Genomic DNA, 27,479 nt, shown 5'->3' on the forward strand with positions numbered 1-27,479 from the left:
GGTCTTTCTAGACAGTTTGAATCACCATGCAAGCCTATGTTTATTGTCAGTTCATTTTTGAGATATATGGAGAAGAAAAGGTCTTAACACATTTTTTGACAGTGCCATGTCACTAATATCAGTATCAACCGCTGACAAATTGAGTGGGATTTTATCTCTTTCGCTATCAAGTACTTGAAGAGAAAGAAGGAATCAAAACAATACTGCTGTGTGATTTTTTACATACAATGTGGCTACTCAGCCGGACACAATCCTTCTGACTTGACCAGAACCCAACATTTCACATGGAACTATGGCTGGGGGCACTCGTATGAGTCTGAGATGGTTATTACGAGGTACGTCAGATCAGCGAGTCTGCAAATGAAGATGAGCTAATAATATCCTTGTCAAGTCAGTTTGCTCCTGTCATCTCTGCTCAAGCCATACCTCACTGCATCGTTGCAGTGTGCATGTATGTCGCAGCTGAACTGTAAGTGGTAACTGGAATATACCCCTGGCAAGACCTTCAGAATAAAATCATGTGATTCTCAGTAAAGAAATGTCAACTTCTGTGAATGTCTGGGCATTGGGTTGATGGGGAGGGAAAAAATGAACAGCCTCTACACTGTAGACCACTAAACAACAACATGTTAAAAGTTTGATATATTGAATGCCTTGGCATGTAGAGGCATGGTCATTGGGGGAGACATTGTGGCTGATTCAGTCAGTTTTTCCATCTGTGGGTTTATATAACAAGTGACTGATATGTTCTACATTCATGCCCCTGGCATAGCTTCAGAATACCGAATAAATATTAAAATGGTGGTCATCAAAACTGCAGGGGCTACAGAAATACGTTTGGATTTACAAACAAATCTGCATGGGCAAGGAAGGGGACATATAAACAGATATGACTTGCTTTTCTTATTTTACAAAGGCAAAATGATGTAAGTAAAGATCACATTGTGCCTGTCAGTCACTGACTACAATAAGCCATAATTTGTTATTTAAACATCCTTTTTTGTGAGTCAATTCTTGGGAATATCAGTAGTTGTACCCAAGTTATACCCTAGCAATGCTATTCCATTGGCCGCATTGGTGGCAGGATGAATGAATAGCTATTTTACTTGTAGCAGTACACATAGCCTACGTGTGGTAACTCGTGAGGGTAACTGACCATAGAAAAATGATCAAATCAAAGCAAGTATTGTTCATGGGCAGAAAGTAAGTAATGATCTCGATTCTCGAATGAATATATGGATGTGACCTTTTTACTGTAGCCTATTGGGCATGGTGCTCAGTGACTTTGTTCATCACGTCGCCTCATGCTACAGAAACTGGAGATAGGCTCCTGCCCTATGGGCCTCATCATGGCTCGGCAAAGGCTTAAGTTTCTCTAAATATACTAAGGGATTAAAGAGTTTAAAAGACTACTGCAAATTATAATAAAAATAAAATAATTGTATGAATGGTAAGAAGACAACATCTAATAGAGTTCCACTTCTACATTATTAATGTGGTCCTGTTAAACTACCCATATAAAATATAAATATAAAATAAATATATATATATATATATATATAAACGTTATCGTTGCTTGGCATCCGGTAGAAGCAGGTTCTCAGCAGTATAGGTGCATGCCATGAGCTAAGATGTGGAGGTAAGCATCAGTGTTGGCAGATTTTGTGAGAGAAATAAGCAACCAGGTCCACGAAAACAAGGTAAAAAGATTAGTCCACATCACATGAACACTTTAAACCTATATACTGTATACATCAGCTATTTGCAGCTATTCACAACACGTTGTGAGCTTGTAGATCGGTTATACATAAATACTTAAATACATAAATATTTGAGAACCACTGGTTTAAATAGGCCTATAGTAATAAAATATGTTTAAAGCAATTAAATAAGCAACTACACTTTAGAAACAACCCGCAACTACCAATAAAAGCGACTTTACAGCAAAAGAAGCCCATAGAGTTGCTATAATAAGCAGACATGGTAAGCATTCTCAAGTATCATTCAGTGCTCCTTTTCACATCAGCAACACTTAACTAGGAACGTAGGAATATTATGCAGTGGTGGAGAAAGAAAAAAGTAGAAATTCCACAATATAAATAGTACAAAGGTATTAGAAATATTCTCAAAGCACCAGACACATAATGAATGGCCCATTTCACATTATTGGATTGAAATTGACGTGTTAATATGTGCATCACTTTAATGTTGGTAAAGATAAGCTGATGTTATTTGCTTTATATGCTCCTGGGTAACTTAACATAATTGATCAGATACTGTACTGTAATTTGTAGTCTAGAATGGCAAAGTAAATAGTAACTGCTATTCAACAATAAAGTTAATAGAATAGAGGCCTAATATTTGGCTCCGAGTAGTGGAGTGTAGTATAAAGTATCAAAACATGTAAATAGTAAAGTCCCACAAAATGGCAGGCTGGTAGCCTACTTATTTTCACACCACTGTGCGCACTGCGCAGGTCTATTTGTTTCAAGCTTTATGAGTAACTATTTCAGAAACATGTGGTGAATGTTATCTTTGTTACTTTGTCACTTTGTTTCCGCTAATTGTCAAACAAAGCATGCCACAAATCAGTGGTCATGGTGACCATAATATCTTGCAATAAAACAGTTGATTGTTTGTGTGAAACTTAACCTGTTAATTCTTTAACCATTAGTTCATGTTAATATTGTAATGTGCAGTGAAATATAATTTAATCGCCATAGAGTTAACATTTTATAATATTAATTACTTGGCATTGAGTTATGTATAATCTAAGCATTAGAGAAATATACCCTTTCCAAACTCAGTTTTACTCTGTACTGTACATTGGATACAGATCAAGAGGGCACCTAAACATTGTACAATGTTGCATTTATTCCCTAAATTATGTAAAAATGATTTGCATTTATCATGTTTTACCCTCCCCCATTTTCTAAAATACAAATGTATTTTAGAAAATATGTAAAATGTAAAAATAATGGTGCCCAGAGTTCGCAGTTGCCAACTCTTCCTGTTGATAAGTCTTGCTGCCAAACAGCACCCTCTCATGGCTCCCAAGAAGAACTGAGTGCATACCAGCAGCATACACATACAGTAGGCCTACAGAGAAACAAACTAAGACATCAAGACCCCACAAAGAATTGAGGACAAGTCAGGGTAATGTGAAAAAAGAAATCATAGGTTTATTTTAGTATGCTAAATTAGGATGCAGTTTTCCCTGAGAACACATCATACCATACACAATATAATCTACAAAACATAGAATGGTCACATTAAAGGACATGGAGCTAGCAGCTATGTTCACAGTTTCCTAATTAATAATTGATAATTAGTAATCAAGGCATTAAAAACATGTCAACATGACAAAAAAGACACATTTAGTAATTTTAGTAGGAATAATGTCTCAAAATGTCTGTCCTACTATTCTCCCGCCAACAATTTTTCATTATAAAGGACTCAGTTCATAATCTTCTCACAAAGAGTACCCACTGTGCTGTACTTTCTTTCCCTTCCCCCTTAACTGTCAACCCTCCATCACTTTCTTTGTTGAGCCAACTACAGTACAGTAGCTTCAGTCCCATGTCAGAAAGGTGCTTTGATTGTAACGAGCCGTCACCAGCAACAGCTTAGCTGCCACTGGTTTAAGTAAAAACATATTGTTCTGTCCAACAAGATTAACAACTTTGAAGTTAAATTCTGTGCCGTAATTACGTTTTGAAACACTGGGCATGGATACAGTATTGATACAATCATATTCATCTTGCCCTGGAGGCTCCAAACTTTTTTTTCAACATTTGAAAGAGATGGCTTTCATAGATGTAAATGTCAAACCATTTACATCAGTCTGCACAAAGTAAGTGATAAACCCAGATCTCTCTTTGCCATCTCCCACATCCTGTCTTTCTGTGTATTGCTCTCTAACTGAGGTCACATTCAGTTTTCGTCTGCCTTCTCACATTTTGGTGATGTCCACCGAGTCCTGAATCTCAATCACTTCAAACCCGGGGTTATCAATTCCCACCTTCCCCATGTGATTTAATTGATTTTGGTTGTTGTGGTTGCGCTGGTCCACGTCGGTTCTGAAGCAGTGGGCACAGTGGGGCGTGGTGACGCGTACCGTTCTGGAGAAGTTAGAGAAGTCGACTCTGTATTTGCCCGTTTTTGTGCGAGAGATGATGGGCAAGAAGCTGTATCCCCACTGGATCTCCTGCGGAGTGTAGGAGGTTCTGACCTGACAGGAGGAGCTGGTGGACTCAGCCATCCCATCCAGGAAGACGACCAACTCAAAGTCCTGCTGTGGAAGAGTGTCTACCGACAGCTCATAGAAGGGGCTTGACGTGTTTATGATGTGGTAGAGGGTCAGTGGGCATACAAAGAACAAGTTGTCTTTCCCAGCATCCACCGTAAAGTCAATGTCCAGCTGGTCCAGAATGATGGTCTCGCCCTCTGATGTTACTGTGGTCCTTAGCAGCTTGCCATAGATCTGACTCCCTATTAACAAGGTCTTTCGTAGGTTGGCCACTCTCATGAGGAGACAAAGGCTGCCTTTCTTTAAGCAGATGACAGCTGTGTCACTGAAAGTGACCGTCTTTGCCCTTTTCTTGGGTGAGGAGATTTTGGCTAAGATTACCCCGCACATGAAACAATTGATGAAGACACCAATGAGAGATTGAACGATGATGAGAGCCACTGTGCCAGCACAGTGACCTGTCAGCGCCCTGCCACCGTACCCAATGGTGGTCTGGGTCTCCAAAGAGTAGAGGAAAGCTGTGGTGAGGCCATTAACATTGTCTATGCACCGGACGTGTCCATCTGTACGGTTCTGTCCACTCAGGTCCCCGTTGGACTTTGCGATCCAGTACCACAGCAGGCTGAAAACGAACCAGCTCCCAGTGAAGGAGGCCACAAAGAGCAGAAAGACAAAGCGCCAGCGGATCTCCACGAAGGTGGTCCAGAAGTCCACCAGGAAAGCAAAGTGGTTGCTATACTCAATGTTTCCAAACTCAATGTTGCAGCGGCCATCTTTGCTGACCAACCGTGTTCTGTGGCTTCGCTTCCTACTCCTAGCCTGGAACATCCTGGAGTTGTAAGAAAAAGTACAATATCTTAGATAAATGTATGTAATGTATACACATAATAGGCATCTATGTGGTGCTGAGGGGATCACCAGCTTGACACTGAAGCACAGTTGCTGTCCCACTAGGCCACCACATCCTAGTTCCTACCATCCTCCTCTGTTTGCTCTCCAATCTTCTCCCTTTTGTTTCTTTACATCCTAGGAGAAGATAAATGGTAATGTGGGAGGGAACCAAAGGAACATTTTTGGAGTGTTGTCCTGGGGAGAATTCAACTGTATGTACCCCCCCCCCCCCACACACACACACACACACACACACACACAAACAAAGATACTCAGGTTGAATTCCCTGCGTTCATGTGTCCATAGGTGGATGTGAACTCCTTGTCTGCTTACACATTCTACATTTCTCTAATGACAACAGTGTAGGCCAATGTGTGAAATGCAATTGCAATGCATTGTACAATATAAAACATGAGAACAAACACTGAATTAAAGAGAATGCTTTTGGAGGTTTGTGAAAGGTTTTGCTGTGCTGAATGTGAACAGCACATTAGAGATGGGCATAAGAGATATTAGGACCAAATGCTGTAATATGGGAGATCTATGACTTATTTCCAATCTGATTATTTTAGATATTTTAGTTATTTTACTAGTGACAGAGGATCTAACAACAAAATCTAATGACTTTATTAATGATTTGTAATAGTAATACATTCGAACAGGAACACTACAGGACAGTAGTTTGAGTTAGTTTTGCAGTGGACTACAAGTTTAGCCATGGTATTGTGGTCCTTTGTGTTTCTCTGTTATGTAACTGACAAAGCTGCCATACCACAAAGGGAAAACTAGACACAAATAATGGTCTGTGCTATTTGCAAACTCTTTGCAACTTCAGCATCAGCATGTCAAGCCTTTCAGTAAACAAAAGCAAACATATAACTATAATTGGGGTAAATATCAATAACATTTTAATCAGATTTGAAAGAGAATGAATGAGACATTTTTAGACTAAATCAATGTTAAAATAAAAACATTAAAGTTAGATTGTCACAAGTTCTAAATAAAAGCAGTAATCATCTTATACTTTAACGTACCTGCAAAGTGAGGCCATGGGCACGAGAATTCACACTGGATTTCTTTTGGAACTTTAGACTCCTTTCGTCTCACAAGTGGCCATGAAGGCGTTGGAAAATATTTTAATCCACAGTGAAATTTCCTAATCCCAGCCACATGCCACCATGTACACTGGCCTCAAACAGTCGCACGAGCCAGTCAGAATGCATCCAGTCTATGTCTGATGTTGTCACTAAATTCTGCTGCTTTTAAAATGAGCAGTGGTTCCTGCTAAATGTGGTTGGCTGCGAATCTCTCCATTACAAACCACAGCATAACATGGTCCCATAACAGTGTAAACAATAATAGGATGCCATTGGGCATCTAGAATATTCTATATTCAGTGGCTGCACACATTTCCCGGAAGCACGTAAATCTATACAGCTCACACAAGGTGCATCTATTCACAGGCTCCAGTGTGACCAGTTCAGCACCCATGCTGTTTTTGTTTTCAACTCCGAGAGCATTTGGGATTTGTGCCGGGCCCCACAAAGAAATCCTTCAATTGCATTTCCATTGGCACCCCTCCCCCTCGAAAACCTGCAAGTCTGCGTAACATTTGCATCAAAATGAAGAGCTGGAGGGGGTACTGCATCTGTGCCATATTCCAGTGGCAAAACTAATTATAAAAAGGACACTTTCACAGATGATATGTATGGAAGATAGCTTTATATCTCTCATTTAGGGAAGGACTACGGCACTCAACAGGACCTGAAAGGCTGGTACTCCATTAAGTAGATGCAAATCCTGAGGACAAAGAAAGTTTGAAGTGACTGCCAGTATTTCCTATTATATATTCAGCTGTAGTGGTGCTATACAGTTATCTCCTGAATGTATCATAGGAATATTACAAAGGCAACAAAAGGTTGACTTAAAATATTATTAACAACCTCCCATCAATAAATTATATATGAGAATTTTAAGAAATGCATGACACAAACTGTGCTTTCTTAGTTTATGTGATCACCACTCACTGTAAATCTGATAGATAGCAACAAATATTATGGTGTAAAATAAGAGTGTGCAACTGTGACAGGGTACAGCAGACCCCACCAGTAATTTTGTCTGAAAGAAATGCATTTGGCATGAATCAGGCTGAAATGGTGGCGAGGTTCCTCCTAGTTCTCTCTGTTGGAGCCCTCAAAGATGCCAACATGGTATGATGTGTTGCGCTGGGGCTCAGCATGCCATGCAGGCCCCTTGAAGAGCAACATGCACTTTGCATGCACTTTGTTTGCAATCATTTTCACTCTGGTAGAATAGAGCACTTTGTCCAAAGCCCTGTTCTGCATAACACAACATACAGACGTAAACAGGAATGGAAGTAATTCTATGACTATGAGGAAAGTTATAACGTAACTACTTTCAACCTGGTGTCCCTATTTTAATCCTGATCGTTAAATAAAATTGATGGGAGCTTAAAGAACGGTGTGGGGACTTCCTACCTTCTTCCTGTATGTATATTTTTGTCCTGCACCCGTCGACATTTTTGAGATGTGCGTGCTTCCCGTTTGGATGTTCTCTCCTATTTTAGGCTTGCAATTTGTTGTAGATCGGCTATTTTAGAAAATTGTTGAAAGTATAGAGTATGGCTTAAGTTGTTATCAAACATAGCTCATGTCTATTGCCATATCTTCTTAATATTAAGATTTAATGAGACAGTCGTCTAGGTGGCACAGTGCCAGTCAGTTGTTTACCTCTGCTGGTTTGCCCACGTGATGCTTTGTTAAGACAACTCTGTCACATTACAAAGATCACTCAATCCTGTTTCTACCATCTGTGCAACATTGCAAAAATTAAGTCAATTCTGTCACCTCAAGACCTGGAAAAAATCATACATGCATTCATATCCTCCCGTTTGGACTATTCTAACGGTCTCTACACCATGCTAAACCATTCATCTTTATCCCGACTTCAATTGGTTCAAAACACAGCAGCTAGAATTCTCACAAATACCAACCGTATGGCCCACTCAACTCCTGTATTAGCCTCTTTGCACTGGCTTCCAATTAAGGCCAGAATTTATTTTAACGACCTACAAAGCATTACACAGGCTGGCCCCTTCATATATTCGTGACCTACTGCCCCCAAAGTCTAATGTAAGACCCCTTAGGTCCTCTGACAAATACCTACTGAAGATACCTGGGACTAAACTAAAAACAAAGGGCGACTGGGCTTTCGCAGTGGTTGCTCCTACTCTTTGGAATGCCCTGCCCCTCATGTTAAAAAAGGTTAAGTCAGTAGACTCTTTTAAGAGAAAGCTAAAGACACATTTATTCCGTATCTATTTTTCCATGTAGTTCTTACGTGACTTATTTTTTACATACCTATGTTTTTGTGATTCTGCCTCTATTTTACATGCCTATGTTTTGAGATTTTGCCTTGTTTATTGGTTTTGTTAAATTATTTATTGTCTTTTTACTTTATTGTGCTATGTTTTCCTGTTTGGTTTTAACTTTGCTTTGATTTGATTGCTTGTTCTGTGTTCTGTTCAGCACCTTGTGACTTTGTCTTGAAAGGTGCTTTACAAATCAAATTTACTTACTTACTTACAACTGATGTACAATTTTATGCAAAGCCTGGAGGTGTCTAGTAACAGTATTATAGTGGCAATAACAAACTCTATCAAGAGCCGTTACTGGGTCACATCCAGGCTGTGCAAGCACTGGCTCAACAGCCTGCTGCTGATTAGGTAGGTCAGTACATTTATATGCACTACTGTACTTTGTTTTGTATTAATTGCTCGTATATTGCACATATCCCAATTTTGTCCTCTGTATTAACAGCATTTAACCCATCCTAATTATTAGAAGCAATGGGCTAGCCATTAATGAAACTTGTTGCAATTTCCTGGGACCAGCTCCAGCTCTAATTGCCAGTAAACTGGCAGGTGTAGGAATCCATTTTCGTGTAAGAAGAAACAGTAGCACACAGAGGAAACCCATGTGGACAGGGGGAGAATGTCTCCAAGGCCAGTCAGCAGCCCCAGTTAAGTCAGGTTCAATTGCAGGTTCTTCTTGCTGTGAGGCAACAGTACTGGCTGGACAAGCCCGACATTCTCTCCTCGCCGGAGAGAATGTTGTCCGTATTTTACTAAATATACGTTTTCTGCCAGAACTTTCAAATTATTTTGAAACTAGTCCCAAAAATGACTCCAAGCCTTAGGAATTAATTATTGGGTGAGTGCACATGCAGTGATACAAGTTTAAATGCAGACAAGGTCAGTCTGCTAAACGTGCGTGGATAGAAACGATTCATGGCTGTGTGTATGTATCTGGAATACATGAAATATTAGATCACATTCTAGGGCTATTAACTTGTAAACTGAGAATATTCAAACATGTATTCACCAAAACCAACTTAGTTAATTTAAAATGTATTTTTGTGTGCTTCTGCTCCGGACAAGTGACTTTTGTGCCTGGACAAGTGAATGGGAAATGTACTTGTCCAAAGGACAAGTGCCTCAAAAATTAATGTCAAGCCCTGGTCCCTGACTAAACAATCATCTACGTGGCATCCGATTAGTGCAACTATTAAGGCTACTATAGTACCGTCAATAGAAAGTGAATTATGATGATTGTGGATAAAACACAATGACCCATTATTAGGGGATTTTACTGCCATGCCTCCAAGAAACATTGTGGGCTTATTCAATGAAACACGAGGTCAGGCAGATTATCTGAACTTTGACCCACAACTATATCGTACCATAATGGTGGCAATTAACTCAAAGCACAAAATGACATCTTTGTGACTCAGGTTTATTAAAATTATAACTATAGTTCAACATTCATAAAATCGCACTACTCTTGTCAACCCGTTTCCTCCCAAAGATCATTCCTGGAAAATATACCGGTACATTCCACTGTAATGGGTGCACAATAGATGAAGAACTTGCATCCAAACAAATACTGTGTTACAAAAATATTCGAGAAGTTTGTCTGCAATTAAATATTACTTAGTCCAATAATGTCTCATGATTGATTCATAGAAGATAGTGGAATTTTCTTTCTACAGACTGAGCTTATCTGAACGCTAGGGGGAGCCAGATATTAGACCTTAACTGAACTGGCACCCAAACTGTTATGTTCAAAACCATTTATCTTCTAAGAACAGCTTCTGCAGAACAGTCGATCCAACTGAAACATTTGCATGGCCTTGCTGGAGCATCTTGGTGAGGTATTGCAAATAAATTGTATAAAAGAAATGTCACCTGTGGGGTTTCTCCCCAACAGTAACAGGAAAAGTATACAAATGCATATAGTATACATACAAATACAACAAAAATGAATTAAATGCATTAGCATTCAATGTAACTGGTCAAATGCTGCAAACGTATTGCATACTGTAAAAGAGTAAGTCCCTTCACGGTAATCTTAAAATAAATATTCAATATTTGTAGAAAGGATTTCAAACAGGCAATGTTTTCTGCTGCTGGGTTACAAAAACATATCTTAATATTGAACTGTGAATAGTTTTGATTCATATATTATTCGTATCTACAGTACAAATACTTTGATATTAAACACATCTGATAATATTGTGCAATCAGTTTGTCAATGTGAAATCAAATAAACCACTATTACTTCTACAAAAAAGTCTTAAGGGTCCTAAGATGTTGACAGGGTTGAAAAGAAAGAACTAGAAAGTTGTGCTCAATAGAGTTGCCTTCAGTTTTCTGTCTGAAATGGAATAGACAGACAGACTTAACCATGATTAACCAATGATTAACAACTTTCAGTTCACAACGTGTCACATTCGTCATTACATAATTACGAGGCAACTAGAGTAGGCCGGCTGTATGGAATCTTTGGACAGTGGACACATAGTAGTATTAGTGTTGCATGTTGTCATCACTTGTAACATGATATTACAATGTTAAAGCCTAAAGGCCAATTCATAGTATTCTAAAATACAATAGCAGCAGACATCAGCATATCTGTCTGAGCATGTCCGAGGGAAGCAACATTTTTGTAAGACCACATTCACGTACCGGCGTGGCTCAGCATGAAACCATTTCACATCAATTTACACTATAGCAGTGTAAAGCCGTTTCAGCTGTTGGACTGTTTTCAGACTTGTAATTTTGCATTTTTTTACTAGCTATTTTAAATGTTTCAAAAATAGCACACAATATAATATTGATATGCAATGTGAGAACAAATTCAGGTTGAGATGGTTTGGACATGCAGAGCAGGGATGAGGGATACATTGTGAGAAGGTTGCTGAAGATGGAGCTGCCAGCAAAGAGGAAAATAGGAAGGCCGAAGAAGTTTATACTCTCGATGCGATGAGAGGATATGCCGAGGATGGAAACAAATTATCTGCTGCAGCGATCCCTGATTGGAATTAGCCAAAAGATAAATGTGAAAACATAAGTGTCTTGAAGGAATCCACTGCATTTGTTGATAAATATTGCTTTTACAAACAGCAACTGAGAACCGATTGAGACCAGTAAGCCATATCATGACTTAACTATGAAAAGGCAAATGACAGCGGACCGGGGAGACATAATATAGAATTATAGATTATCAACTATAATGCAACTTTGGAGAGTTGGCATTTCAGCCTGTAGCCTTGGCTTATGCCAGTGAATTGCATGCGTCTGACCGAGTCGGCCGACTAGTACCAGCACATATCATGAGTCAGAGGGATAGCAGTGTAAATCCCATAGTAATAGCCACACTATCTCCACCTTGCGGAGATAACTTGAACAGAGGAATTATGGCCATTTGTCAATGCCAAATTTGACTTCCTGGTATTAAAACCAGTTCACGACAACTGAGTCTAGACTCTAGACAATGTTTTTCTCCAACATGGGTTCCTGCTCCAGGATTCTTCTGAAGCCAAGGCCACTCAGGTCCAAGGTCTTGAAGGTTCCATCAAGAATGAGCTCTGCCACAGCCCGCCCCACTGCGGGGGAGTGCTGGAGGCCATGTCCACTGAACCCCGTGGCAAAGTACATGTTGTTGACCAATGGATGCATACCCACAATGGCATTCTGGTCGAAGCTGTTGTAGTCATAAAAGCCGGCCCATGCACCGGTAACCTGAGATGAGGAGGAAAACCAGTAGGATAAGTACCTGCACAAAGCTCTTATGCTGTCATTGTGTCTTGTGATGTTTGTTTTATGATGCGAAGCCTGCAGAGCCAGTTCAGTTCACATGCTCACTCCATCTAGCAGGTCCTTTAAACCTCCCTGCCAAGTGCTCATTCTGTTCAGTGTTGCCAGATGGGAAATGTTGAATTATCGTACCGGAGGCTTAAAATGATCGTGTTTGAAAGAAAACTATCGTACACAGTCAAAAAAGAGAAATCACCTGTGTTTTTAATGCCTCCAAGTACAGATCCAGGGTCAGTTAGTCCAAAACGGATCCCGAATCAGGAAGTTTTGTAAATTCAATTCGTTTTGGTGATATGGCGAAATTATTGTACATTTGAGCATCGTACAGAGGGCAAACATCGTACAGATACGATAATTATCGTACATAGTTTCTATAATGCCGCTTTCTGCTTAGCTTCACCCCCACCCAGTGGTGTCATGCTCGTAGAACGCAATACCACGGCGTGGTACCAAAACAATTTGAACGGAACGGTGCATGCGTGTACACGCTAGAACGCGTTCTCCACAGAGTAAGAAAAGATTCCTTCAAAGCAAAAAAATATGAAGATTTTCGTTTTTTGTTGACAGTTTGTTGACATCATTTTTCTTTGTATTATGGCCTACACCTTTTAATTCAAGGCATTCCTTGAGAAGATTTATAAAAGTTCCTAAAGTATCCTACTACTATTTATTCAGCAGTAAACTATAATATTAATACATTTAAGTCTCGTCATGAATTGACTCACTGTCAGCTGTGAGCCGTCGGCTGTTCTGTGCGCATGCGCACATGTAGGCGTGCGCATGTGCGTGCGTGCACATGACGTCATTAAAACGCTGTGGTACCAAAAAATAATAATAATCCCTGTAATATCCATTTGGCAGATAATTTATTCCTTATAATAGTTTCATGTTTATGGGGAATTAATGAAATGACGCCTTGACGCCAAATATGCTTGTAGATAACTACCTTAGATAGCATTTCTGTTGGCTTAGATAGCATTTGACACAGACTTATAGCATGTTATGTAGACAGCACTATAATTGTATTGTATATAGTCATAGCACGCCATAGTACATATGTATAGCATAGTAGTAAATATGTATAGTTTATATGTATAGTTTCATTATATAGATATTCCACTGTTACTTTCTTAGCTTACGCATGTTTCATGATAAATGCTTTTATGTGATGTATTCCCATGCTTTTGTTCTTGCTTAAATGTAAGTCGCTCTGGATTAAGAGCGTCTGCTAAATGCCTAAATTGTAAATTGTAAATTGTAGATATGTATGCTCAATATATTTAATATTTATGCCCAATAAATATATGATTCAATCCAAGATTGTGAAATTGTCCGTTTTACGACCTACAAAACACAATATGTCCAAAGTAAAAGTTCCAATGGTTGCACAATAGAGTGCCCATTTCTGGTTTTGGAAGATGAACATACATGAGGACCCCCTTGAAAACAAGTTGCTGAAAAAGCAGGACATATCATGGCGCACTGCGACAGCATGAAATAGGCTTACACCTACCTTGAGGTTTTCAAATGCAGGAACACGGTGGGCCAAGTGAGGCCAAATCTTTTCCTCAAAGAACTGGTGGTCGACCTCCAGATTACTGGTATCAGGCTCGTCCTCCTGGGACAGAAAGACACATACTGTAATTGTAATAGATTCCACATTTAGAAAACCAGGGAGGGAAACCGCAAAGTAGTACTACAGACCTCCTCTGGTGATGCCCCAGCGATGTAGTTCCCCCCCAGTCCCTCTCTCCTGCAGTACACTCCAGAGTAGTCTATTAGGAAAGGAGTGTCCAGACCGGGTCCATCAGGACAGTGTAGTACATAGATATACCTTTGGAAAAGAGGAAGGGACAGTTATATTACAGTTACAAAACTCAAAGTTGCATAACTGTCCAAGACATTCTTGGACATCGTCTTAAATGTCTCTCTATCTTGCTTTTGCTGCTTTCACTTAGTTAGTGCGTCATAATACATTACTGAATACCAGAAATCACTTTAAAAGTTAAAACACTTGTGGTGTTGATGTTGTTGATTGAAGAAAAGAAAAACCCTCCTATAACAACTATTCAATTTCCAACTCAATGTTAGAATCATTGAAACAAACATCCCTGCTGCTGGTGACTGAAATTGGCTTTCATTTTGTCATTAGTTATTTAATTATGTTGCTCTTTACAAAAGAACACATCAGGAACGGACTGAAATCGCTACGGTCTCTGGACTTTCTAAAAGTTAACATAAAATAACATGGAATTTGAAGTTTATTGACCACAATATTTTGCATATAGTGGTCACGACATTTATATGTACATGTTATCACTTTGGTATGTTCCGTATGGGTGTGTCACATAGTCATATTATTTGATTTACTGTATACCCTGAAATCTTGAATAAACTAAACTGTGAATTTTGTTTTTGAAGTTTATTGGGCATAAATAGGCTATAGGGGTGTAAATACTGAATCAAGCCACTTAATAAATGGAACAACTTAAGTCTGGTGTCCAATGGATGGTTCATGCCTTAGGTAATATTTTTTGACATTTATTTTAAGTTTGAAACTACTAAACTAGGCTGAGTGCTGATTAATAATTGCAATATAATACACATGCAAAGACTGTATCACTATGATTTTCATGAAGGACAAGATATTTTGATACTGCTGAAAAATGATGGGGAATTTGGTGCATTTAGCTACCTTTTTCTAGGTTCCACAGGAACGGGGATACCAGCCATGGTGCTTTCGGGACCCGAGCCAATGCCCAGCATCCCTGCCAGTTTCCCAGAGAATGCTCCTGCTGCATTCACGACAACAGCGGCCTTAACAAGCTGATATTCCAGACTGTTGGGCATCTGAACCTATTTGACACAAGGCATTTTGTTGTATTTTATGTACGATTACAGTACATGATGTTCAATGTACAATGTTTACAGAATGCTCACAAGGTTAGTATGAATGGTTTTGGCAGGTGACCCCATATTAAAATATAATTCCTATGAGTCCACGATTTACATTACATTGTAAACATTGTAATGGTTAATAGAGGGTATGCGCGTGACATCCTCATACTCGGACGTTCTGCAGGAACACCTACTGAGTGACAAAAAACTACTTTCTGGCTTTGACAGCTGATACACCCAAAACTGAAAAGTCTTATCTGATTGCATTAAGCAACGTTAAACTGACTTTGCCACTCAATTGTACACGTAAGTTTGCCACACCAACATTTCACTGCGCTTACCTGTATCAAATAAAACCTCTGGAATCTTTGTTTGCATTCATTTGTGTGCTAAAAGTAAAACTTTTAGATCTGTTTCACTGTGCAATGAATCGGGAGAATATATTGGATCATCATCATGGGGTCAATATTTGAATTTGTCACGGTACATTTTTTTCTAAGAATTGTTTTTGACTGTTGTGCCTTTATTGATAGTTACAGTGAAGACGGACAGCAAAGAGGAGAGAGAGAGAAGACATGCAGAATAAGGTTGGGCGGTTTGCAAACCAGTCATTGGTCCGACAACGACAACCTACCTCAAACCCTAACCTAACCATAACCGCAAGCACGGAGCAGCGCATGTTCGCCAACCTTAAGGCATGTTCGCCAACCTTAATCCGGACGTTTTACGTATGTCAGAGTCAGACAATGAAAAGTGTACGCACCCCTGCATTATTACATTTTGCTAATCAGAGACTGCTATTACAGCCTATCGCCACAAGATGGCCCCTTTCGCTATTGTATGTCATGTTCGCCTGTCTTGTCCCTCTCTGTCTACCATAGTGTTGTGAGGTCCCACTCGTAATTGCGTAATTTGATGCTGCCATTCCCTCTACTGCTTCCGTAACAATAATCACGGGCACCCAACGCACATGTCAGGTGAAACGGTTTGGCCGACGAGAACGTAAAGATTATATGAAACCATATCAACCGAAAAACCGCACATCCTTAATACAGCAAAGGTTGTCATGAACGGGACTCGAACACGCAGCGAGCTGTCAGGCCAGAGCCTATATGTGGCATGCACCTGGACCACTAGGCCAGCGGGTGCCCAATGATAAAACCGTTGACACGATGGGAGTCACTTTCTTCTAAATTATATTCACAATCTGCACAGATCTCATGGGATGTCAGTTTTAAGATAAACTAAAAGCTAACTTTGCAGTAAGATTGTATTACTTCTCACAGAGGTGATGCAGTTTGTTAGGGACCTGTTCTCTGCTAAAGGTAAACCGGTTCTGACGTTACTTGAAGGAGACTCGGCATAGAGGTAATAGACGGCATGCGCATGCATAAAGTGTGTGGCAAAGTGAGTTTAATGTCGTTTAACATCGTTTAATGCAATCAGATTTTTCTGTTTGGATGTATGGGCTGTAAAGGCCAGAAAGTTGTTTCTTGCCACTCAGTAGTCGTTCCCGCATAATGTCACACACATACCCTCTATAGTCATGTGCCTCAGATTTCCATTGAAAGAATATTTTGCCAAAGCACCTGAGCTACAACGTGTGTCACACTTACTTTAACATGGCTTATCCTGTTGAAGTCCATACAGTCTCCTTCCACAGTGTTCATTATATTTGTTCTATAGCTAAAACCTGTAGGAGAGACGCCAACACAGACAGTTATAATTCCGGTACAGGCCATCCCAAAACCTAAAGCAAGCCAACATAATATCTATGCCCTATGCTCAAATAGATGACAATTCAGTGTGTGTGTGTGTGTGTGTGTGTGTGTGTGTGTGTGTGTGTGTGTGTGTGTGTGTGTGTGTGTGTTTTTTGCAGGTGGCCTTCACACACCTGTGACCTCTCCAATGGACTGCTGGACACCCATGGACATGGCCTTTCTCCTAAAGGCATTCAGCAGAGTCCACGGGTCAAACCAACCCTCATTCTCCAACCCTGGATGAGACAGGAAGAGAGAGAGATGAAAAGGTTTATGTTTAACTTTGCTAGAACTATTGTTATAGGCTATATGCTATGTTGGAGCTCAAGCAGCTCTATCACTGAGATGAGATCACCATTTGTTGCGTAAGATTTCAGAATGTTTCTGTGTCGTTTGATTTGGCATTTCATTAAAAAAAATTGCCCGAGAGTAAAAGGTGCTATTCACCTACAGTATGACTTCATAACAAGTGCAACTGGTTGTATATGTTACTCCTAAGTCAAGGTTGTTTTGATGTGGGTTTTTGGGAAATGAAGACAAGTGTTGTTGGTCATCTTTCGTTTATTCAGTGACCACCATAGCACAGATTCCAAGAAAGGTGTCCCAGACCACCAGTTATCTATCTCTCTGTGATGTTCACTCCGCTCTCCCAACAGTCCTTCTTTTCATTTCGAGAGCTAAAGACTTTGTATAGTTGTCAGATGTTTACAGAAATACTCATGTCCTTACTTTTCTTTTGTCTTTGTCGTTGTCTGTTTTTATTTTCTGTTTTTGCTTTTGGTTTGTTTAATTTTCTATTCTTCTATAAATGTCATTTGTTTTTTTTTTGTTTTTTTGTGTTGATTGTTATGCATGTCTTCAACAGCATGTTGGAGCAAGTTGAGATAAGGATAGGCACTTATAAGCTTTAAGCTTCTGCCTATGCCTTTTTGATCACAAAAGAAAAAGTAAACTGTTTTTGTGTAATGTCTCCCTCTGTAAGATCGAAATAAACTATTCATTCATTCATTCATTCATTCATTACTAATACATCATGTATTTCTCTCTATCCCTTTGACCTTTAAGCTGAGTGGCTAATAATACACATCTCAAATTTGTGTAATCATCATAACAAATGAGACAACATGCATGGTCATTGGATCAAATGGTCAGTGTGGTGTTAGCTGTGCTCTCTGCACGCTGTCATATCAAATGCTCAGTGGATGATAGGCATTCTTGTTCTCAGCTTGCATATGTAGTTATGTACCTGGCATCAGTTTCTAATTTGCACTCACCATATGAAGCAAGTGCGATATCATCTGTGTTGATCCATGGAAACTTGGCCTTCAGTTGCGTGGGGGATAGAAGAGATACTTTTGCTCCAGCGCTCCTAGTTTGATGCAAGACATTGTTTTAATAAACAGCATGGGCCCAGGCCGTAGCGTAACGGTCTGGGCACCGGACTGGTGATCCAGTCGCAGTGTGCCGCGGGTTCGACTCCCGGACCCGACACGGCCTTTACCGCATGTCATCCCCCCATCTCTCTCCTGTTTCCTGTCAGCCTACTTTCTATCCCTTAAAAAAAAAATCAATAAAGGCGTAAGCCGCAAAAAAATATCTTAAAAAAAAAAAAAAAAACAGCATGGTAATGGAAAGACATTTGAGACACCATGAGCTCACCATATGGAATAGTACAGGTAAGATACCTCTGTGTCTTGTAGTTCTCCTCCATGATATGAGCCACGTTCTCATTAGCCAGGAAGAGGTATCCCGAATGGTTGAACTGCAGGTCCACAGGATCTTCATTCAGAACACCGAGATGTTCCTGAGAGAACACAATGTGACAGTCTACCTCAGATTCAGAAACCTTAAAACTGTAACTCATTTCCATGCAAACAGAGAGACAATGTAAAACATTTACAAGCGGGTGTACTGGATTTGCAAGACGCTCTCTCGCAAGACAACAAATGATAGCGTGCATCATTTTAGGAAACCATTTCATGTGTTTTTATGTTAATGTGTTCACCGTGCACAGTGACCTGACTCCATCTGAAGTAGGTCATCATGCGCGATCACTAGTCAGTTAGTTAGTTCCATGTGACCTACATTGATGTTCCTCATGAAGTCAGCAGAGGCCAGGGAGAGCAGGATGTTCTCAGGCAGGGAGAACTGTTGTCGGATCCCCCCTGCAGAGAGCACCGTGGATGCCTGGGAGTACTGAGGGACAGAGAGCAACCATTATAGACTGATCCAATTCAAAGAAATTGTATTATGAACAAGTAAGAGCTATTTTGGCAACATTGCTGCACTTTCCATAACTTAGGCCACTAGTCACAAATTCACAATGCTTTGGGCAAGTGGTTCTCAAAGTGGGGTCCAGGGACCACCAGAACAGAGAGGGTTCCTTCCAAGGGGTGCCCAGCCAAATGACTGATAGGAACCAAATGGACAGTTCCATACTTCCATTTGTACACTCTCAGATATATGGGGGGGTCCTACTGATGCATATCAAACCAGGGGTCTCGTCAGTCCAGGAGGACTGTCATATTTATTTGCACATTTCAACAATGGAATTCAAAGTGCTTTACACAAGATTATCTAAAACTTCTGTCCAAATAAATAATAAACTTCAGCTCAGGGCCCAGGGGAACTTCTCTTACCGTTGGGTCCTTCTCCACCACGAGTATACGAACAGCATCTCGCATCAGCTCCTTCTTTTTCAGCCAGTAGGCGATGGACCACCCCACCACACCCCCTCCAACGATCACTATGTCTGCTCTCTCCGGTGGCAGGCGAGGATGGGTGTCTAAGGGGGTCCAGTCACTCCCTGGCAGGGCAGCTGATGCCTTCTGTCTAAAGGCCTCGAACTGTGACTCAAGATCTACAGCAAACATTGTTGCACAACAATTAATGCATGATACGAGTCTGAGATGATCATGAGTCTGACATCCATGTATATTGATGTTTCAGAAACACTCATTGATTGAATATTTATTAACAGTTTCAGTTTGCAGAATTACAGTACATTTCAAGCACAACTCAATAAAAAGACTGTTAACTGTGAGTGGACGACCCAATAAAGCATTACACTTGTTTACAAGAGGGTGCACCATGTTCAATTCATCAAAAATTACATGTATTAATTAATGATGCTATTGTGAAACCTCACCTTTGAAGAAGTCTTTCTGCAGAGGTGTTCCAGTGCTTAAGCTCTGACAGCTGTGTCCACAAAGCAACGTGCGTCGTCGGGTCACCCGCAAGCAACTAAATAATAATCCGGGAACCGTGCGCACAGTAACATGTAGTCCTCGCCATGTTGACATGGCTGGAGCTGTTTACCTGATGCCGTGTGCTTTCAGAGGCCACTGTGAACTGCAAACGCACCATAGACTAAAAGTGTGAGCTCAACAAGCGCTTGTCTTCCTCTGAATTTGTCTGAAACCATCCACTAAACTAACCAAGGACAAAGTGACGTTGTAAGTAACGCACCGAGCGGTGCCTCCTGTTGGCTGAAACCACATCATGTGACGCCAGTCCGTGTGACGCCAGATCCGTCATCGCTCTGCCAAGGCGGAGCGATGACGGATCAATTCACTTAGAAGGTTGCAGATCCGGTGTGTAGCGGAACTGAAAACGACCTTGCAATCAGCTTGCGATGTGCTCGCGTGTGCAAATCTTAGAGTAGGCGGGCTCTAGACCGGATCTGAGCACATGCGCAGTAAATAGAAACCAGATTACGCTGTCAAAAATAAAATACACACGCAGTTTATTAGTTAGAATGGCTGCAGCTGCCTATGAGTGCGTGATACATATTTCATTCCGTCCATACACATCTCCACAGCAACAGTCTTTGTTAGGGTTGTGCTTTCATGTGAAATGTACCCATTCTGCAAGCAGCAAACTGTTAATAAATATTTCAATCAATCAATCAATATGGGACTCTTCGGTGGCATTATTATTTATATGATGATTTCCAGTTTTTCATAGAAGTGTATATTTGCATAAAATAATGTTATGATGAATTGACAATGGAGGACCCTAATGTAAACAATGCATTGCTTTTCATGGTTTGATTCGTCCTCGCAGAAGTTTTTGTATTGACTTTTGCTTAATGAAATGTACGCCTACCCATATTCTAGATAGGCTACTGCCTACTGTGTGAATTATACAATTTCCAATCAATCAATTGGTTTGAACTCACCTAATTATTAATTGCTGCGACTTGTGGTCAGTTATTGTATTTTTCACACAGACCACATTTCCTCCACAATAAACAGGTGTAATTAATTACCCTGCCGCACCAATTAACAGCAACTATGCTGTGTGGATAGGAACGCACACTGGGCTTGCCATTTTTATGGGCTCAATACAAGGCTGCCTATCATCAATTAAATGAGCAATGAAACAGTGCACATTGATTTAGAGAACATTTTGATTTATTATGGTAACTTTACTGGAATGGAGCTGTTTCTCTCTTCTTTTTTTTCTACATTTTTATCCCACGATTTTGTAACCCAGTTTTCTTTTCAACCAGTGCCAATTATCTAATGTAATCCTGGGCGCTACACTTCCTCTGCCACCCTGGGGGGGGGCAGCGGACTGACCTCATGCCTCCTTCTATGCATGAGGAGTCCAAGCTGCTTCTTTTCACCTGACAGAGGGGAATTTCCCCGGCCGGACGTAGCGCGTGGAAGGGACACGTTATTCCGACCAGTTCCTTTCCCCTCCATCAGGCGCCCCGGCTGGCCAGGGGGAGGTAGTTTTAGAGACCAGGATTACGGCATGTTTTTGTGAGGGTATCTACCCTAGGGGACACGGGGAGAACATGCAAACTCCACACGCCCTATCGCCAACCCCCGCCTCGGGTATGGGCACTGATGACGCGGAGGAGGGAACACGCCGCCAGTGCCCACAGCGTCCCCAGCAGGAATCGAACCCAGGACCTTCTAGCTGTGAGGCTACAGCACTACCAACTGTGCCACCGTGCCCCTAAGCTGTTTCTCTCAAAGAATAAAACCTCACGGGCATCAAAATATAAAAAAAGATATTCCAGTATTAAAAAAAAAATCATACAAATACAACCAAATTGACTGTACATTTGTACAAAGGTAGCAAAATAGGCACTAATGGAAAATATTAGTCTCAGTAATGACATTGAAGAGATGTTTTCTGTCACATACATTTACATCACAAACCGAAAGAGCAACAGTTATTATAACTGTCTTTAATGTCATTTCCATGGGGCCATCTTGACAGGCAAACAGAAGTTTGTAACTAAACTCTCAGAATACTAAATATCATACTGATCACAATAGAAATCAATCATTGTAGTTTGAAAGTATTTTAAAGGTACAGCATGGCACAAGTGACATATTTCTGAGTCAGTGTATTTGGTTAATTCTGGCAGAGGGACACCGGTGATTTCATATCTTACAGTGGAAACATATCCTGAGCTCTATTCTACACATGGGTCACACCCACAGGGATTAAACAATGTTCCGTCTTCACACATAAATAGTAACTTCATTCACAGAATCAACCTGGACATCCAAAATAAATGTAATAAACTATGCCATCACAAAGTGTACACCATCCTGTCTGCAAAAACTCTACATGTCAAACCATTTTTGTTCTGGAAGTGTCACACAAAATGGAAGATAACAGACAAGCTCTCCTCTGATTCTAGCCAAGCAGTGGATGCTGTTTTTAACCAATGGACAACAGAGGAGATGTAGCCTACATGTGCTGTTGCAAATAAATGTGACATTGGTGTTCATTTTGAAATGTTGTAATTTGTTATACTATCTCAATGCAGATTTTATTTGTTATGTTTTTGTTGGTATGGCTTTTTGGGAATGAGAGTATTGTTAAGGGGATATGGGATAGGGTGGGGAGAGAGAGATATGCTGAGTGTTTTGTTGTCATTGTAAGTGAAAAATGAATCAATTAACAGTGTAAAAAAACACATGTGACAATGGTGACTTTTATCACTCCATCTGGTGAGCATAACTAAAGCCTGATTTATAATTAGTCACGTGTCAGTGTCGCACTGTGAATAGCAGATCAACAAGCTTTTAATGCATTGCGATGTAATGCGTTATGAGCTTGTAGATCAGCTATATCTTTGGTGCATTACACTATCGCACAACACAGTATAAATCAGACATAGAGCAATGTTGTTACAATCCACCAAACTGAAAGTGAATCGGGCCTACATTCATCTGTGCTGGTGCAGGAACAACATTCTCTTGATTGACTAGCAGAAAACTGGTCAAAGTTCAAGCTTTTCAAGATTTTGTGCTTCTCCAACACTTCTCCAGGTCTTTTCTTCTCTTTTTCTTCTTTTAGTTGTTTTACCTTTTCTTCTCTCCATGTTCTCAGGAGGTTAGCAGAGGAGACCAATGTGTGTGCGAACCAAGAGCAGGGACATCACAGTGCTGGCAGTCATAGGAAGTACTAAGGGTCTTAGCCTACTGCTTGAGCTCACAGCTGTGAATGGAAGAAACAAAGAAAAAAGAAAAGAAAACTCAGATAAGTTAAATCATGTTAAATATGTACCATTTAATTGGTGTATACTCTTCTTTTTGTAATGTATATGTAATGTCTTTCTTGTCCTTTTTTTCTAAATTAGTCCGACAGCCGACAGGCTTCTTTTGTTTAAAGTGGGAAATTTGGTAGTCTTTTTTTATTGGCCTAAAATATTGTCTATATACAATTGTGCAAAACTAATGCTTGTAATGGATTCAGAATCATGAAAACCCCCTAGTTTGACATGTCACATGCTACTTAAAGCATAATGAAATTTTGACCTTTTTGCTCAAAAGAAAAATTGCTCAATACCGGCGACAACTGGTCAGCAAGTGGACTCATGAATGTATATAGACAATATTTTAGGCCAAAAAAAAAACTATACACCAAATTTCCCATCCCACACCACAACCCCGTCTCCCACTGATAAGTACGACTATAGACCGATTCCGTACCGGTTTCATGGTCGCAGCCTACGTATTTCCTGTAGGCGGACTCGACGTAGCTGCGGGGGTAAAACCCTCACCAGGCGCACATCTTCCACTACAGTGAACGGCAGAGTGACTGATGTTAGTTTGCCTCAAACTTTACTCCTTTACCTGCTTTTTTACTAACACTAACATTACAAAGATGCCCAGAACATCGAGATGAACCTGTGTAGTTTATGGCTGCTCCAACAGTAGTGGCAACATAACAAATAAAATAAAACGGAATGTCTAATATCCACCGCGATGGCTGAGACCAGAGCCATTGAGTAATGGTTGAGACAAAGCAGTGAAGAATCCTGCAAGATACATAATTTCAGTCTTACCCAATACCCAATCTTTCTGTTTTATGAACACAAGGCTGCTGTATTTTATACCTCATACTAAGCATTTAAAGTATGAGGTATAAAGTACAGCAGCCTTGTGTTAATAAAACAGAAATATTTGGTATTGGGTAAGACTGGCGTTATGTATCTTTCACTGCTTTGTCTCAACCATTGCTCAATGGCTCTGGTCTCAGCCATCGCGGTGGATATAGACATTCCGTTTTATTTTATTTGTTATGTTGCCACTACTGTTGGAGCAGCCATAAACTACACAGGTTCATCTCGATGTTCTGGGCATCTTTGTAATGTTAGTGTTAGTAAAAAAGCAGGTACAGGAGTAAAGTTTGAGGCAAACTAACATCAGTCACTCTGCCGTTCACTGTAGTGGAAGATGTGCGCCTGGTGAGGGTTTTACCCCCGCAGCTACGTCGAGTCCGCCTACAGGAAATACGTAGGCTGCGACCATGAAACCGGTACGGAATCGGTCTATACGAGAGGCAAGGGGGGCGGTTCTCACAGGGTGCCATACAAGCTAAAATCTCCATGGTTTGGAAGCCATGAGGGTGCTGCCCCCTGGGCTTTGGAGGATGAATGGTCTTTTTTTGCCACGCTTGGGAATCATTAGTTGATTTGACCCCCAATCCAACCCATTGATGCTGAGTGCCAAGCACGGAGGCATTGGGTCCCATTTTTACAGTCTTTGGTATGACCCGGCCGGGGATCAAACCCCCGACCTCCCAGTTTCAGGGGGGACACTCTAACCACAAGGCCACTGTCTGGTGTGGTAATACAATGGATGAGTCCCCACCTAGATATAAGAACAAAAACTAGTATAGGTGTGTGTGTGTGTGTGTGTGGTAAATGGTAAATGGTGCATTACATTCACCCATTCATACACCGATTGCGGCGGAAGCCATGCAAGGTACCAACCAGCACATCGGGAGCAATTTGGGGTTCAGTGTCTTGCCCAAGGACACTTCGACATGTAGACAGGAGGAGCCGGGATTCGAACCGCCGACCCATGGATCATTGGACGACCTGCTCTACCTCCTGAGCCCAGTCGTGTGTGTGTGTGTGTGTGTGTGTGTGTGTGTGTGTGTGTGTGTGTGTGTGTGTGTGTGTGTGTGTGTGTGTGTGTGTGTGTGTGTGTGTGTGTGTGTGTGTGTGTGTGTGTGTGTGTGTGTGTGTGTGTGTGTGTGTGTGTGTGTGTGTGTGTGTGTGTGTGTGTGTGTGTGTGTGTGTGTGTGTGTGTGTGTGTGTGTGTGTGTGTGTGTGTGTGTGTGTGGCTGTGCATTTGTGTGTGTTCACCTCGGCAGCTTTTTCGATCCCTTTGTAGCATTCCAGTCACACAGCTGCAGACAGGCCCTGTTCCCTTGATGCTGCAGATCTGCTCACAGCCTCCATTATTCACCTCACACCAGTTAGACTCTGTGGAGACACCAGTGGTAATCTGGCCTCTGTCTCTCAAGCCAGACAAGGTCTACATGCTCTACAAGTTTGCCTCATAGACATAGTAGACAAGCCTAACATCTCCCTCGACCCAGAGTCGATTCTCCATTGACTGAGCGGCAGATGTTTGGTTTGCTACACAGGAGACCAGGGGCCTGTTTCACGAAACTTGGATTAGAGATTAAACCGGGATTTAACACATATCCTGGCTTAATATATCCTGGATCAGCGATTAACCGGTTTCATGAAAGCTGGTTAATCTTGCCAGATTAATTTAACCAGTTAACCTGGATATGTTGAGGCTTGATTCGGTTTCATGAAAGTGATGCTACATTAGTTACCATGGAAACTAATGCTTTGGATTTAGCCTGCTCCGGACCAGGATAACAGCCAGGTTTAACCTAATCCTGATGTCTTTACTGTTCATTAAGCAGTCAAACTGATCACAAACCAATGATGTTTTCTAGACTTATTCAATTATTATGGGTTTATGTTGCCTTATTTGTATCGGTCTGCATTAAAGGACTAATTTAAGCACTATATAAAATCAAATAACCAAAATATATAGGCTGCACAACATCATGACAGCTTGTGAGCTTGTAGACCAGCTGCTTTTGGTGAATGTTCCCCATGAATAGGTTTGCTGTCGTGCAAGTGCACGGTTAAGAATAATTATTATATTATATTATATATATATATATATTTTTTGTAAAAGTGAAAACCACTAAATATTACCATTACTCATTGTTTTACAACATATTACCATTGTAACGTTTCACCCACTACTAGTCCTACATACTTACACCTAGAAACCCCATTCAAACCTATTTAGGTTCATCCTACGGTGGACATGTGTGCCTGAAAAGGAATCTTTGAAATGTTTCATAGTTTTAGAAATATAGTGCTTTCAAATTTGAGAATTTTACAATGGGGCTCAATGGCAGACATTGGGACGTCAAAAAAGCACTTTCACCTAGAAACTCCATTCACACTTTTTATTATTCAGCTTACTGTGGAGACACATGCTGGAACTTTTTACTTTGAATGTTTTGTAGTTTCTGAGTTATTTAACTTAAACGCCCAATGCATTCTCAATGGCAATAGCACAAACTTTGGCATGCTACATGAACTCATGACCCTCACCAGTCTGGCCCCTGTCTGGACAACAACCCCCTTCCCCAAAGGTAGCTCCCTCAGAGGAGGGAGTTATGGCCAAATATCACAATGCAACAATATCATTATGCTTACAATATTAAGTATTCTGTTTTAAGTTAATAGTAGTGGTAAAATGTAAACTATATTTTTGGGGTAGATAATCATTCAGTCTATCCACTATTGAGAGTATGTTCTCTCTTTAATTACAGCAGCAGTATTTATTTTAGAAGCTTAAGTCCTTGTATCAGTAAGTCTTGAATAGATTAGTAAAGATACTGAGATATACAGAAGGGGGCAGTAATGCAACTATTAAGGATGCAAACTGCCATAATACCCCATGAACAAGAAGGATCAGTAAATCTGTGTACCACAGATTGGGTCTAGAGACAAAAAAACAGGATATCTATTCAGCCAGGCTTGCTGATCCCGGCTCGCCAAATCCGCCAATTCTGAGCCTCGCTTGGCTTTAGTGGAACAGAATAAACCAGGCTGTAAAGACCAGGATTGAAAAAGCCTGGTTTTGGCCTAAATCCTGGATTAGTTAATCCAAGTTTCGTGAAACAGGCCCCAGGCTATTTTCGC

The 27,479-nt window shown here is 40.6% G+C and overlaps 3 protein-coding genes across 4 annotated transcripts in view; all 3 read right to left on the reverse strand.

Moving 5' to 3' along the window:
* foxred1 (FAD-dependent oxidoreductase domain containing 1) overlaps positions 1 to 20,391 on the reverse strand; it is a 45,912-nt gene extending 25,521 nt beyond the window's left edge. The window contains exons 1-11 of one of the 2 annotated variants that reach the window (XM_083767011.1): positions 20,124 to 20,391; positions 19,615 to 19,835; positions 19,061 to 19,171; positions 18,661 to 18,779; positions 18,250 to 18,344; positions 17,110 to 17,211; positions 16,832 to 16,908; positions 15,013 to 15,173; positions 14,022 to 14,151; positions 13,831 to 13,935; positions 11,859 to 12,242 (exon numbers count right to left, since the gene is read on the reverse strand). In XM_083767011.1, coding sequence (XP_083623137.1) covers positions 11,988 to 12,242; positions 13,831 to 13,935; positions 14,022 to 14,151; positions 15,013 to 15,173; positions 16,832 to 16,908; positions 17,110 to 17,211; positions 18,250 to 18,344; positions 18,661 to 18,779; positions 19,061 to 19,171; positions 19,615 to 19,835; positions 20,124 to 20,277 — 1,530 coding nt within the window. In that variant the 5' untranslated portion in view covers positions 20,278 to 20,391 and the 3' untranslated portion in view covers positions 11,859 to 11,987. Of the gene's footprint in view, positions 1 to 11,858; positions 12,243 to 13,830; positions 13,936 to 14,021; positions 14,152 to 15,012; positions 15,174 to 16,831; positions 16,909 to 17,109; positions 17,212 to 18,249; positions 18,345 to 18,660; positions 18,780 to 19,060; positions 19,172 to 19,614; positions 19,836 to 20,123 lie in introns of those variants that run through there. The other variant, XM_083767012.1, reaches the window with a different exon arrangement.
* On the reverse strand, positions 3,890 to 6,263 carry kcnj1b (potassium inwardly rectifying channel subfamily J member 1b). The gene is made up of 2 exons (XM_083773392.1): positions 6,175 to 6,263; positions 3,890 to 5,078 (listed from the first exon to the last, which is right to left on the reverse strand). The coding sequence occupies exons 1-2, from the start codon at positions 6,189 to 6,191 to the stop codon at positions 3,953 to 3,955; spliced, it is 1,143 nt and encodes a 380-aa protein (XP_083629518.1). The 5' UTR covers positions 6,192 to 6,263; the 3' UTR covers positions 3,890 to 3,952.
* A 1,792-nt stretch (positions 20,392 to 22,183) lies between the features above and the next one.
* The window catches only part of tecta (tectorin alpha), a 65,644-nt gene continuing 60,348 nt past the window's right edge, over positions 22,184 to 27,479 (reverse strand). Inside the window, exons 35-36 of the mRNA XM_083759509.1 lie at positions 25,602 to 25,721; positions 22,184 to 23,443 (exon numbers count right to left, since the gene is read on the reverse strand). Coding sequence (XP_083615635.1) covers positions 23,340 to 23,443; positions 25,602 to 25,721 — 224 coding nt within the window. The 3' untranslated portion in view covers positions 22,184 to 23,339. The remainder of the gene's footprint in view (positions 23,444 to 25,601; positions 25,722 to 27,479) is intronic.

The sequence above is a fragment of the Protomyctophum parallelum genome (genome assembly GCF_964188405.1).
Source record: "Protomyctophum parallelum genome assembly, chromosome: 1".
In the NCBI taxonomy this organism is placed as follows: domain Eukaryota; kingdom Metazoa; phylum Chordata; class Actinopteri; order Myctophiformes; family Myctophidae; genus Protomyctophum; species Protomyctophum parallelum.